The sequence below is a fragment of the Triticum urartu genome, chromosome 4 (assembly GCF_003073215.2).
Source record: "Triticum urartu cultivar G1812 chromosome 4, Tu2.1, whole genome shotgun sequence".
In the NCBI taxonomy this organism is placed as follows: Eukaryota; Viridiplantae; Streptophyta; class Magnoliopsida; order Poales; family Poaceae; genus Triticum; species Triticum urartu.
This window is the reverse complement of record NC_053025.1, coordinates 6,747,019-6,762,008: the sequence shown is the minus strand read 5'-3', so window position 1 is coordinate 6,762,008 and position 14,990 is coordinate 6,747,019. Positions and strand designations below refer to the sequence as shown.

The 14,990-nt window shown below is 45.3% G+C and overlaps 1 protein-coding gene and 1 pseudogene across 1 annotated transcript; both read right to left on the bottom strand.

Moving 5' to 3' along the window:
- Nucleotides 1–1,146: 1,146 nt before the first annotated feature.
- LOC125553363 lies at nucleotides 1,147–3,860 on the bottom strand (annotated as a pseudogene).
- Nucleotides 3,861–6,362: 2,502 nt separating this feature from the next.
- LOC125553362 (histidine-containing phosphotransfer protein 2-like) lies at nucleotides 6,363–14,600 on the bottom strand. Its single transcript, XM_048717155.1, has 6 exons — nucleotides 14,541–14,600; nucleotides 10,176–10,336; nucleotides 10,072–10,140; nucleotides 7,578–7,649; nucleotides 6,833–6,905; nucleotides 6,363–6,401 (listed from the first exon to the last, which is right to left on the bottom strand). Exons 1-6 carry the CDS (start codon nucleotides 14,598–14,600, stop codon nucleotides 6,363–6,365), a joined length of 474 nt encoding a protein of 157 aa, XP_048573112.1.
- Between the last annotated feature and the right edge of the window lie 390 nt (nucleotides 14,601–14,990).

The following is a 14,990-nucleotide window of genomic DNA, read 5'->3' as shown; positions in this document are numbered from 1 at the left end:
CGCCGCTACAGCGTCCTTGAAGCGAACACCGCTGCATGCCTCATCTGCGCACGAACAAGGCCATCTTTCTTCTTCGTGTCTAGCAACACAATGCCGTCTTCCTCATCTCCGGTGACGCACACCGCTTTTCTTGTCTGTTACCAATTGTTGGACCCGAGGATTGACGAACAATCACAAGAATACGAGGAGACGATTGTACCAGGCGAACAAACGCCCACGGCGACGGTCGACTCCCCTGGCGACGAACACTGGGACATTTTCCCTCTTGTTCCGGCAACACACACCGTTGATCGCGTCACGCCCAGTCACGGTGCTAGACCTGGTTTTGGTAATGCACATTAACCAAGAGAAGAACAAAAATCAGGTTGGCTTATACCTATATATTTTGCACATACTCAGTGGTTAGTTCCTAAGATGTGTTGGAAATCACACTTTGTACTTTCTTCACGGTTTTCTTATTGTGATGCTTGCAATGTAAATTGTAACGAAGGGGTTATCATTTATGAAAGTTCTGCAGGGATCTTCAAAAGTGCCTTATTTCCCTTCCAATGCCAAGTGGTATTTGGAAGCTGATGTCTGTAGAGCCGCCTCTACTGTCATAGTCTTTCCTTCAGCTGAGTATTTCTTTTCTTAAACAATACTTTACTGTACTTATGTAGAATAAAAAATTCCAGCAGTGGAGAGCTGACTATTTGGAACAGTCCGGTATATACTTCATCTTACAAGAGTTTAAGAAAATTCAGTTTGTAGTTCTTCTGTGTTTTTTCACTTCTGATCGATATAAGTTTCACTACTGGAATCTGGTTTTGTGCCAACCCACGGATTGCCGGCTTCGTCATGCCTGCATGTCGCCCAGTAAAACTATCACCTCTACTTTGCCGCTCCTCCTGTTGCCGCCCATGGCACCATCGTACTCTTATAAGAAAGTCACACTGAAGATTACAGACCAAAAAGAGATGCTTAAAATATCCAAGTATGGAGATTTGCAGCACTCTTGGTGCACTAGCCAACAACACGACTTGCTTAGAGAGAGAAGCCAACACAACATACAACAAAAGAAAGTCACTGGCAACCAACCAACCAGGATGGGGTTTACACACAGCCCGTGGGCAGGGCAGCAGCACATCCACGACACATAAGTATATAGACTTCACGAACAAACACGGACAAAGGACAACAAGTTCCGCTTACAGGGTTATGAGACCAAAGTTCCGCCGCTAAAATCCTCGTCTGGTTTCACGCACGCCCTCTAATGCCCGACACCCTTTGAACACCGCCACATCTTTAGAGACACATACACACCATAATGTAAGGGATCACATGGGATCACGATCTTTCCCCTTCACTTGTCATTACTTAGGACCACAGGCCGCGATCTGATCCTCCAGCTGCGTCAAAAGATGAATAATAGGCCAATGATTAACATATGTACCTTCCCAAAAATGATTTTGACAAGTCTATTGCACATAATGGTGCTCAAGTTCCATCATTTCACTAATCAGCCATGTTACAAATTGGTCGGTTTCTTATTTGGTATTTGCCAAAGCTTTTAAGCGGGGAAACAAAGAAGTTCTACTACTTTTTAAGAGCTACCACATATATCTACCAAATGTGGTGACAAAATTACGACATAAACATTCAGCGGCTAGATGAAATTATAAGAGACCTCAAACAAAGTACTCCAAAACCAAACATCGACAGAATAAGATTAAGTATTTAAGGTTGTTGTTTTTTCTCAATCTTAAACTATATATGACCAATCTATGGATTATGAAACTAGTGAGAAGTTGGTATCAAAATACAACATTAGGCACATAAGGTCCTACCTGCATCATGATCTCCACGTCATTGCGCACAATACAGTACAAATTCCTAACAAGATCCAATGACACAAGGCACCTGAAATAATGGAAATAGATCACACAGTCAAATTGTAAAGAGGTTAACAGAACTGACTTGAAATGGTTCTGAAATTCTAACCCTCTATTTAAGAAAGACACTGGCCATATTGAAATTTAGTTCTGTTCTAAACAGTAGACAAGGGCCAACAAATTACAAGAGAATCATATTTTTTTTGCATATTGAGATAATGAACCGAGTAATATCAACATGATTGCTGATGAAGTGAGAAAGCAAAGCAGTTACTTATATATGATGTTAGATTGGTATGAGCTGAATACAGTGACATAAAAGACAACAACAGCGGGTAGGTTTACATTGAGAAATTGAAAAATATTGTTAAGAAATAATTATTGTGGAACATATGTAAAAATAAATCAAGTTCTGACCCTTGTTTGCATTTTATTGCATAGAAAATCTCCGAAATGCATGCAGGCGAGTTTCACTTGCTGTGCACCAACACTGAAACATGCAGAACACACGCTGATCAGAAAATTAATTAGAAACTTATTAAACAGTGAGACATGTTGATACACATAAGCATATTTGTGACATCATAATTAATAGTATTCTCAAGGAACCGTTTCCTATCACGATTGTCAACTCAATATATAAACTGTTTGATGAACCAGAAAAACACCATTGTCGTTATATATGTAGAGTAGCAGTACTGCCAGCATGTATACAAAACGACAAGTTTTTCTTGCCTGACCATGACATTGTCATGAATACCGACAATTCCATTACATGAAACACAACTAAATTCAGATCTTCTAATTTTGGATATAAGACATTCAAATGACGCCCATGTCGACGTACACACCCTGCTGTTGACACACCTGAATAGAAACAACATCGTTCCAATGACGAAACAGAAAAAATGGCCATTGGCTATACATAGAATAGCAGACCATTAATACCAGCCATGCTTATAAAACGACAATTTTTACATTGTCGACCTAGAATAATGGCACTGCGCGACAAAAGCTCCCCTCGCCAAGCTATACCATTGCGATCGGCAAGAGTACCAACAATTCTGGTACATGAGATATATACGATTAAACTCAGCTCTTCTTTCTATGGCTATATATATGACGGCCGCCACAAACGACACGAACCTCGTGCGGTCGTGCCCCATGAGGTGCACACCCTGTGCCGACATACCCAAATAAAAACAACATCGGTGTCGTGGACAAACAAGAAAAACCACCATTGGGGATGCACAAGATAGAAGATCACTGATACCAGAAATATTCACAAAACGACAACACTTTATCATCGCCCTAAAATTAAGATTTACAGGAAACTTGACTAAACTCGATTCTTCTAATTACGGCCACACGACAGTGCCAAGTACAGACAGATCTGAATCGCGGGCCAACAAGCATTGTAATGAAAAAGAGGCTGGTGGAAGAGAGAGAATGTGTTGATGATGGTCATCTATCACCTGGAGGCGCACTCCATGAGCTGTTGCGTCAGGGCTTCCACCTCGTCGATGTCCACTTCCGGCTCCTCCCTGCGAATTCAAGAGCAGATAATGAAGATGAGTCAGTACCCGAGACAGAGAGCAGAGGGAGAGATGATAGAGGGCGTGAGGGCGGACATCCGGATGTCGATGTCGTGGAGGATCTCGTAGGCTTCGTTGATGAAGAGGCGGGCGAGCTCGGTGGCGGTGCCGTCCTCCCGCAGCTGCTCGAAGGTCTCCTCCTCCACCACACCCTGGATGGACATCGACCACGCACGCCAAGGCAAAGGCAAGGGCCAAGTCAGCCGGAGGCCAGCCAAGCCAAAACCCAGAACCACACGACTGAAGAGGAGGGGAGTGGGCTCACCTGGGCATACATTGTGGAGATGTGGGCGTTGAGCCGGGCTCTCAGTGCTGCGGCTGCCATGGCAAGGCGAGGAGTGGTCCGGCGGTCCGGGGGATTGAGCGGTGGAGATGGGGGGAATTCGGCTGCGGATGCGGAGTGAACGAGGACGGGATCGAGGAGGAGCGGAGGTTGTATAGCTGGGCTCGCGAGGGTCTATCACGTAGGCGTTTGGCTGGCAGCGAGTGCTGTATTAGCTGTACTGCCTCGTCGGCAGGGAGTCATTAGTTGGCTTGGAAACGGCCCGCGTGCGTACTGCGTGCGATGCATGCATGCATGGAGCCACCGGTTGTGTGTCCACGGAAGCGAGCGTCGGTTTCTGGTCGACTCGAGACGGCCGTCCAAACAAGGTTGCGGTATGGGCTCTGCACACCAAGGCCGCTCCCAAAATGGGCCAGTCCGTACATTGCACAACGAACAACTAAGTCTGCTAGCTTTCGTTTACACTGTCAAGCTTCCTTTACTAGTAGAATGCCGAAGCGTTCCTGTGGGATAGAATGCATATAAATAAATAATTAAGGCTGTCTCTAAGGTCGAAGATTATTTCTTCCTCATACGTCCAGGCGTATTTAGATATCTAACAAGTGCCCAGCGGACTCTTCAAAATTCAACCGTGATACTCCGGCATCCCCCAAATCCAACCCATATGTGGAGAAGAGATATGATAGTCCACACTATCCGCCATGTTATCTTCGACACGCGGTCCGAACACAAAAATCCCAGCCCACAGTGCACCCATCATTTTTTCCCACAGGACCCTCCCCTTCTCGCTTAGTTTCGTGCTGTAGTGGGACATTTATCGCTAGAGCCCTCTCCTTTATAACCGAATGACACCCACCTCATCTTCGCCATGGCGCCCTCTCTCCTTCACACACTACTTTGCCGCGAATTGTTAAGGAGGAGTCGCCCGACCTGCTCTCTGCCATGACCCCCTCCACCTATGTTTGTGCCGATCCGCCACTGCCATCATGGGAACGAGGTGTGTTGGCCCCCAGACAAGAAGGTGGATCCGTTGTCTCCTGAATCATTGCCACGTTGTAACATACAGCTGAGTGTCATACATTACCATGAAACAAGAATATGATGTCCATGGTTGGCCATATGCAACTGATACGCCATTGTGTTAGTTATTAAATCTTCAAGCAATCAAGCAATGCATTTATGTGGTTTTGGACATTCAGTTATGCCAATTCTAGATCAGAACTGCAGATATTTTTCATGAACGATTAAAGTAAGTCCCTATCAAACTTTGCTATTTGCGATGAAAGATCCTCCATACGCAATTCAAATGTTTGACATCACCACATTAGTGAGTGAACTGTCTTTCTCCACTGAGGTGGCACTTGTTTATGCCTAAGAACTGGATTCATGTTATTTACAAACTACAAATAGAAGAATGGTATAAACAATTTATTCCATCTACAAAAATCAAATCGCAGAAGCATCCATGCTTATCTAAATCGCCCATAGATAATTTGTCTTCTCAACCTTGTTTTCAGATGAACGACCATCACATTTCACCAATTGTTTTATGCTTCCCTGAAATATGGTCTCCCATGACACGTTTCACCAATGAGTAGGAAGATAGAGTGAGAACTCATATATCATGAAAATCATCTCTACCTGGCCAGAATTTTATGTATAATAGTAACTGGCCCAAGTATGTCCGGAGGCCACTCAATGATGATGATACCTTTTGATTCCAAATGCTACAAGCGTTTTATATACTGCAGCTATGCCCAGGTATTGCTACTATTGCACTTGATAGAGATAATCCGATGTGACTCCAATCAAACAACCTGTCCCCAGGATCAACCAGGTCTGAATCACCACTGCCAGGAGCAGTAACAACAATCTCAATGCCCTGTTCGTGATTCAGGGTTGTCTAAATAACGTTGTGGCCTAGGAGTAGTATGCTGTTCCATAATTCATAGTTAGAGCTATAATTGGTGACTTAATTAGCCCAGACTTTTCGTACCAACGCAAACATACCTAAGCCAGAGATGCTCTTCACGCCGCCCCACGAATCGACAGCTTTGTGGTCACTGGATGTGGCCCTGCAGGCTATCCCCTCTGTTCTGCCCCTCCTCCGGCTACTGCTCGTGGTGCCGCGGTACTCTTATAAGAGGTTCATGCTAAAGATTTCAGACCAAAAAGACATGCTTGACATGTCAAAATATGGTGATTGGCTACCATCTCGGTACAGCAACCAACAACAAGACTTGCTTATAGAGAAAAATGAACACAACATACAGCAAAACATAGTCACTAGAGGACCAACCAACCAGGTACAGGTTTTACACACAGCCTGTAGGCGGGCCGGCAACACATCCACGACACACTAGAATATGGACTTGATTCCTCTCAGAAAAATGAATATGGACTAGACAAACAGACATTAACACAGGACAACAATTTTAGTTCACAGGATTACAAGCCCAAAGTTCTGACGCGAGAATATTCATTTAAGTTTTACACACACACCGCTTAGTGCCAGACAACCTTTGAAAAAGCGCTATATCCTCAGAGACACATGGACACCACAATGCAAGGGATTGAATGGGGCCACGCTCTCCCCCCTTCACTTGCCGCTACTTAGGAGTTAGGACCACATGCCGCGATCTGCTCTTCGAGCTGCATCAAAAGATGAACAATAGGTCAATTATTAAGATAAGTACCTTCCGAAAAATGATTAAGATAAGTCTATGGCACATAATGGTGCTCAAGGCACATGGTTTCACTAATCAGCCATGCTACAAGTTGGGTAGTTTCTTATTTGGGCATTTGGCGAAGCTTAATTTAAACTAGGAAATAAGAAGTTCTGCCACTTTTAGAGCTACCATGTACATCTACCAAACGTGATGAAAAAATTACAGGATAATCATTCAACGGCAAAATGAGAATTTCCAGTACCTCCAACTAAGTGCTCCAAAACCAAACGTCAAAAGAATAAGATTAACGATTTAAGATTGTTCCCTTTTCTCTATCTTAATATAAAAATCTGTGGGTTATGAAACTAGTGAGAAGTTGGTATCAAATCCAACATTAGGCACATAAGGTGCTACCTCGATCATGACCTCCAACTCATGTCGCACAATAAAGAACTCATTCCTAACAAGAGCCAAGGACACGAGGCACCTGAAATAATGCAAAAAACACCACACGGTCAAATTCTGAAGAGGTTAATAGAACTGAGATGAAATGCCGTATATTTTGAAAAAGAAAAATCTCTAGCCATATAAGAGTTTAGTTGTGCTGTAAACAGAAGTCTAGAGCCAATAAATTACAAAAGAATCATCAAAGATTAGAATATTCAGATAATGAACCGAGTAATATCAACAATGTGAATGCAGATGAACTGAAAAAGCAAAGCATGGTTACTTCTTAATAATGTTAGATTGGTATGAGCTGTAAATAACGACCAAAAAGACAACATGAGTTGGCAGGTTTAAATAGAGACATTGAAAAATAATGCTGCCAATAATTATTGTGTAACATATGTAACTAGGTGATTTCCCCGCACGTTGCTGCGGGAGCTTAAAGATTAATTTTGGACACATTCTATATGAATGAAATGACTTAAATCAAAAGCTATTACTTTTGAAAGTAATTATATGTGAACAAAGGGTATGCATGTATGTTGGACTATTGGAAATGGAACAATTGAATTGACGTATGCATGTCCTACAAAATAGTTCTAGTGGATGATGACGTGGCATATTTGATGATGTGGAGGGCTGCATGTTGAAAGAATTAGACTTAGTGGGGATCAACTATTTATGTATTATAGATAAGCTATTGAGTTCTGACCCTTCTTTATATTTTATGGCATTGAAATTGCCGAAGTGCATGCAGGCGAGGTTCACTTGCTGTGCACCAACACTGAAACATGCAAAAAAAATGCGGATCAGGAAATTAGGAACTTATTATAAACTGAGACGTCAACTCAATAATATCCTCAAGGAGCCATTTCGTATCATGATTGTCAACTCAACAAATTATTTGATGAACCAGAAAAAGCACCATTGGTGTTACGTAAAATAGCAGATAGTAGTACCAGAAATGTTTACAAAATGACAAAGTCTTTCTTGCCGGACCTTAACATCGTCATGAATACCAAAAATTCTGCTACAGAAAACATAACTAAATTCACGTCTTCTAATTTTGGGTATACGACAGCCAAATAACGCCCATGACGTACACACCCGCCGTCTGACACATGTGAATAGAAACAACAACATTCAGGTGGAGAAATCGAAAAAATGGCCATTAGCGTTATATAGAATAGCAGATCATTAATACCAGCCATACTTTGTTCATTGTCGACCTAAAATAATGACATTGCCTAAACTGAAGATTCAATAGTATAAGAAACATTCGCAAAACGACAAAAGTTGCCCTCACCAAGCTATACCATTACCATTGGCAAGAGTACCAACAATTCCATTACATGAGATATATAACTAAACTCAGCTCTTCTATGTATGGCTAATACAACGGCGGCCGCAAACAACACGAACCTTATGCGGTCATGCGCCATGAGCTACACACCCCAGGCCGACGCACCCGAATAAAAACAACATCGATGTCATGGACAAACAAGAAAAACCACCGTTAGTGATATGCATAGCAGCATATCATTGATACCCGAAATGTTCACAAAAACGACATCTTTATGTTGGAAATATGAGCAATTTACTGAATGATTTTATGAACAAAAATACTAGATAAAGCATGACTAATATAGTAGAGATAAAACAAGTCATGCGTTCGGACAGAGAGAAGGTAAAGAGTATCTGCATATATGAACTTGAACTAAACACATCTAGAAGAGACACTAGATGAAGTTGCATATATGAAGTAGAACTTAACACATGTAGGGCGGAAAGTAGAGCAAAGAACTGTGTCATGACATCTAACAGAAAGACCAAGAACACGTACGGGACAGCAGCAGTGGAAGTGCTGGACTTGGGGTCGGTGTCCTCGCCTGCCATGTCGTCGAGGAGATCGTGGACGTTGGGGAAGAAGTCGTCGTCGGGGAAGTAGTCATCGGCGACCGGATCGTCCGTGATGAAGTAGCCAGTAGTCGCGCTGAGCGCTCCCCAAAAACCTTATCACCCTTCTCCCGTACAGGACTCAAAAGGTGCGGTTTCGGAGCCTACTGTCCCGACTTGCGGTGCACGCCGCAAGCCGGGATGAGGAAGACAGCAGCAACTCAGAGATTGGAACCGATGGCGAAAGGAAGGAGAAATTTTGATGCGTCACTCTGGAAGGAGCGACCTCCCTTTTATAGGCGCAAGAGAAGGAGGCGAGAGGGCAGCGACGGGAGGCGAAACGAAGAGACGGAGGCGAAGCGAACAGCCAGTAGTCGAAGGGCTGCACCGTTCGCATTCGAACTCCACTTTCGCAAAAAATCTTTTCAGCTTCCGTGTGACCTTTTGTATACCCGTAGTGCGTGACAAAAATTTAGATATCGGCTCATTCCCGCAACCCGCAGCGCGTCATGACAAGGCGAGGCGGGCGACGAAGGAGGAGCGCGCATGGATATCCCTCTTGTTCTCATGCTCGTACAAGTGGGGAAAGAACCTCCCTTATAAGGAGGTCCAACTGCCACTAAACTAGCAATGTGGGACTAAACTTTTGTGCCACCTCTTGCCTTGCACAAATGGACTAAGTGGGCCTCTAGGATTTATTAGGAATTTCTGAAACTGCTATTGAGCTAGGCCCAAAATAGATAAAATTCCAGCACTTTATACTCATCATGCTACTGACGTTAACTGGGATATAATTCAGTTACAGGAAACACGACTAAACTCGATTCTTCAAATTATGGCTACATGACAGTGCAAGCAACATTCTTTTTTGTGACAAATAGAATCCTTTGCCCAGTATAACAAACAGATCTAAATCGCACGACATCGATTTTGTGGACAAACTAGAAAAAACACCATTAGTGATACATAGAATAGCAGATCATTAATACCAGAAGAAACATCATTAATCATACACAGAATAGCAGATCATTAATAGTACCAGGAATATTCGAGAAACTGCAACAGTTTATCCTCATCATAACATTGATATTCATCGGGATACCGGAAACTCCGTTACACTGAACACAACTAAACTCGATTCTTCTAATTACACCTATGGGTCAGTGCAACCGATATATATGAATCCTTTGCCCAGTACAGTAAACAGATCTGAATCGCATGACATCAACGCAGCAGACAAACAAACATTGAGTTAAAAATAAGCGGGTGGAAGAGAGAGAAAGGATTCATGATGGTGAATTGGTCATCACCTAGAGGTGCACCGCATGAGCTGCTGCGTCAGGGCTTTCACCTCGTCGAAGTCCACTTGGGGCTGCTCCCTGCGATTTCTAGAGCAGACAAGTTGAGTCAGTACCAGAGACCAAGAGCAGAGGGAGAGATAGAGGGCGGCCGTACGGACATTAGGGTGTGGATGTCGTCGATGATCTCGTGGGCATCATTGATGAAGAGGCGGGAGACCTCGACGGCGGTGCCCTCCTCCCGCAGCTCCTCGAACATGTCTTCATCCACCACACACTTGATCGACGTCGACCACGCCAAGGCAAAGTCAAATGCCAACTCAGGCCAAAATCCACGACCACACGACTAGAAGGGCGGGGAAGGGAAGGGCCTCACTGTTGGGATTAAACCCGACGTTCTGTCCGGATACATGTATGTGTACGTCTCCGACTAGTGTAGGAATTATATATATATATATATATATATATATATATATATATATATATATATATATATATAGACACACACACGTGTATCCAGCCCTTGTAAACAACACCGTGAGTTAAGCAATAAAGTAAGGAACAACATGTACGATACGTATCTGTGGCAATACGCCGGTGTCTACGCGTGCGTTCGTGTGCTTCCGGCCGGCTGGCCGTTGTGTGCGTACGATAGATTGAGATACTAGTTGGTCAAAGGAATCGATCAAGCTAGTACGTGGTGTTGCTAGCTTACAACGGTGCATCTCGATGTAAAGCACTTCGTCGAGTTCGTCAGCGAGCTTCATTTGTCATCGTCATTCGTCGTCGGTCGTCGCCGTCGCTAGAAAGTACTTGGCGTATGGTCTGGGCCAACAATTAACATCAGAGCAAGGTTGATCTTCTAGTAACGGAGGATCATGGCAAACGACAAGAAGACCAAGCAGCTGGCGGAGTACTCCGGTGCAGCTAAAGTAATTGCTGCTCCGACGAGTTCGTCGTATCCACGGTTTGATCGCGAGAACTTCGGGGTCTGAAAGGCCCTCATAGAGTGTGGTCTCCGCGCCAACGAGCTATGGGACGCGGTGGATCCCGGAGGCGACACGTTCAAGAAGGAGGGAGCCGAGCACCGGAAGGATCGGCAGACGGCGTCGGCGATTTACTCGGTGATGCTGATGGATGTCCTCCAACCCCTAATCGCCAAAGCAACGACGAAGAAGGTGTGGGATACGCTAAAACTCATGTTCGAGGGACACACCCGTGTCAAGCAAGCCAATCTCCAAACTCTCCTAAGGAACTACGAGACTTTGGTCATGGGCGACAATGAGTTCGTGGATGCGTTCGCTTCACGGGTGGCTACTCTCGTCAATCGGATCCGCGCGCTTGGAGAAAACCTCATGGAGACCTCGGTTGTCCGGCGGTTCTTGCGCGTAGCCCCTCCCCGGTACCTGCAAATTGTCACAGCGATCGAGCAGTGCGTCGATCTCGCGACACTCTCCATCGACGATCTTGTTGGACGGTACAAAGCTCACGATGAGCGGATGCGGTACAGTCTTGGGGACGGGAGGAATGATGAGCTTGTGATGCTCACAAAGGCGCAGTGGACCACCCTCGAAAAGCAAGGCGGATCCACGAGCAGCAGCAAAAAAAAGGGGAAGCAGCGTTCGGCGAGAAAGAACTTCGCCGACTCGGACGACGACTCAGACGATGAGGCTGTACCATCACCGAGGAGAAAGTTTGACATCAAGAAAGTGATGTGTTATAACTGTGGCCTCCTCGGTCACTTCAAGGCTGACTGCGAGGAAGCACCGAAGCAGAAGACGCTCATGGCCCATCAAGGAGATGATGGTGACATGATGTTGATGAGCGAACTCGTGGACGAGAAGGATCCAGGTCTTCAACCGCCGGCTAAAGAAATTGTCGCGTTCGTGGAAGAAAAAGTTCACCTTCATAATCATGGTTCGGAAACTCGTATCGATGCTACTGTTGCGGGAGGTGACTCCGAAACTTGCGTCGATGCTACAGACGTAAGTGCTAACTTTGCTGGATCGGATGCAGCGAAAGCAGCGTGTGCTCGACCATGGAGAAGCAGTTTTTGTGTTGGTCAACTGGAAGAGAGGCCCATAAACAACCTCAAAACCGACACGGAAGTTTTTACTTTAGGCGAAGGCGTGGCGCCAGAAGTCCACGACACAATGCGTCTCGGCATGGTCGTACCAGCGACGAGGCATGACACGTGGCAAACTGTGCTTGGACCTGACGAGTGTGGCATGTACGTGGTGTCTGACAGTGCAAGAGGGAGTTGCACGGACATGGAGAGTCGCTGCACATCCGACATCGTGAGTCCAGGTGGTAGTGTCGCGCACGTGGCAACGAGCGGCAAGCCGGTCAGCTCACGCGAGCAGGTGCCTGAGGCAAGGTATGGCATGTTCACGGCTCCCACGGTTTTGATTCCTAGCAGTCCAGGAGATGGGCCGGTTGCCGTCTACAGCAGGCTGGCTGCAGCAAGCTTTACACCAGGATGTCCACTACCACGTGTTGACCCAGCATGGAGAGAAGTGGGGCAAGGCCCACGTGATGGGCTAGAAAATAAGCCAGCCAACGAAGGCTCGCTTGAACCAGATAATAGCAGCTCATGCGCTGCAGGCTCTTCAAGAAGCAGCAGTTTTGAAGCGTCAGAAACGTCAATAACAGAGGTTTTGGCAACTCCAAAAGATGTGGCGACGCCTTCGAAAGTACTGGAGAAAAGGACACGTCCATCTACAACCGATCATCTACAGTCGGAGTTACACCCATATTCAAAGAAATTTCTTCGGACGATTGATCCGGTAATGGTGAACGGGAGTAGGCGACGGTGTCTAGCAAACACCAAGGAACCGGTGGAATTCGAAGACGCAAATAAGCAGGAATGTTGGCGTCATGCTATGAAAGAAGAGTTGGGGTCGGTCCATGACAATAATTCATGGGAGCTTGTGGATCTTCCCAACAATGAAAATGCTATAGAGCTCAAATGGGAATTCAAGGTCAAGAACGATGTTGAAGGGTGGATGAAGCACAAAGCGAGGTTTGTGGCCAAAGAGTATGTGCAAGAGGAAGGTGTGGACTTCGAAGAAGTGTTCGTTCCCATTGCAAAGATGGATTCGGTGAGATTACTCATCGCTCTCGCGGCTCTGGAATCATGGAAAGTACATCACATGGATGTAAACTCCGTGTTTTTGAACAGCAAGATAGAAGGAGATGTGTATGTTAATCAACCACCAGGTTTCATCGAAGAGGGAGAAGAGCACAAGGTACTGAACTTACACAAAATCTTGTATGGGCTATGGCAAGGACCTCGGGAGTGGAACATCAAACTTGATCGAACGTTGATTTCTCTTGGATTTGAGAAAGCCCCATAGAGCATGCAATGTAAAAGAGAGGTGAAGGAAGGGATCGTCTACTAGTTGGCATCTACGTCGACGACCTATTAATTACTGGAGCAGATGAAGAGGTGATTGTAAAGTTCAAGCTACAGATGAAAGAGCTTTTCAAGATGGATGATCTGGGTCTTTTGAGTTACTACCCCGGGATAGAGGTACATCAAAAGACGGAGGGGATCACACTATGCCAGGAGGCATACACAAAGAAGGTACTTGAAAGCCCTGTCATAAGAGATTGCAATCCAGTTGATGCTTCAATGAAACCTTATCTTGAGCTGAGCAAGAAGAGTAAAGCACCCGCAGTTAATTGATGGAGATACGGAATAAGTGGTGCTTAATGTTGATAGCAAGTCTGAAAGTTTTCTACATTAAGATCCAGTGCGGCATGATAGGAGCAAACACATTGGTACGGTGTATCACTACATAAAGGACTGCGTAGAAGAAGGTAAGATGAAGGTCAACTATATTCGCACCGATGATCAGCTGGTGGATATGCTAACTAAGGCTTTGGATCGAGAGAAATTCTTGGAGATGCAAAGAAGGATCGATGTTGGAGCTGTAACATGACGACGTCGTGTTTAGGGGGGTGATTGTTGGGATTAAACCCGACGTTCTGTCCGGATACATGTATGTGTACGTCTCCGACTAGTGTAGGAATTAGATACCTAGTAGGACTTGTACTAGGCAGGCTAGCAGCTAATATATATATATATATATATATATATATATATATATATATATATATATATATATATATATATACACACACACACGTGTATCCAGCCCCTGTAAACAACACCGTGAGTTAAGCAATAAAGTAAGGAACAACAGGTACGATACGTACGTGTGGCAATACGCCGGTGTCTACGCGTGCGTTCGTGTGCTTCCGGCCGGCTGGCTGTTGTGTGCGTATGATAGATTGAGATACTAGTTGGTCAAAGGAATCGATCAAGCTAGTACGTGGTGTTGCTAGCTTACAACGGTGCATCTCGACGTAAAGCACTTCGTCGAGTTCGTCAGCGAACTTCGTTTGTCATCGTCATTCGTCGTCGGTTGTCGCCGTCGCCAGAAAGTACTTGACGTCTGGTCTGAGCCAACACTCACCTCGGTGTACATGCCGGCGATATGGGCGTTGAGCTGCGCCCTCAGTGCTGCGGCTGCCATGGCAAGGCGAGGAGAGGTCCGGCGGTCCGGGGGACTGAGCAGTGGAGAAAGCGGAATTCGGCTGCGGAGTGAACAAGGACGGGAGTAGGAGAGGAGGTTGTATAGCTGGGCTCACGAGGGTCTCTCACGTAGGCGTTTGGCAGCGAGTACTGTACTAGCTGTACTCCGTCGTCGGCCGGGCGCCATTAGTTAGCTTGGAAACGGCCCGCGTGCGTACTGCGTGCGATGCATGCATGCATGGAGCCACCGGTTGTGTGTCCACGTGTTCATAGAAGTGAGCGTCTGTTTCAACTTAGTCTCTTTTCCTTTCAAAAGAAAACTTTAGTCTCTTGTTTTATGTTTTTTAGACAAACTCCGAAGCTTTTTATTGCACCCTCACAATGTTTATAG

What these genes read in the sequence shown, in the direction of transcription:
- LOC125553362 (XM_048717155.1), bottom strand. Translation starts at nt 14,600, where the DNA reads ATGGCAGCCGCAGCACTGAGGGCGCAGCTCAACGCCCATATCGCCGGC. An exon ending in CTCATGCGGTGCACCTCTAG is followed by an intron (nt 7,650 to 10,071) that starts GTGATGACCAAT and finishes TGCATGTTTCAG; the next exon opens with TGTTGGTGCACAGCAAGTGA. An exon ending in AGTTGGAGGTCATGATCGAG is followed by an intron (nt 6,402 to 6,832) that starts GTAGCACCTTAT and finishes CTTTTGATGCAG; the next exon opens with CTCGAAGAGCAGATCGCGGC.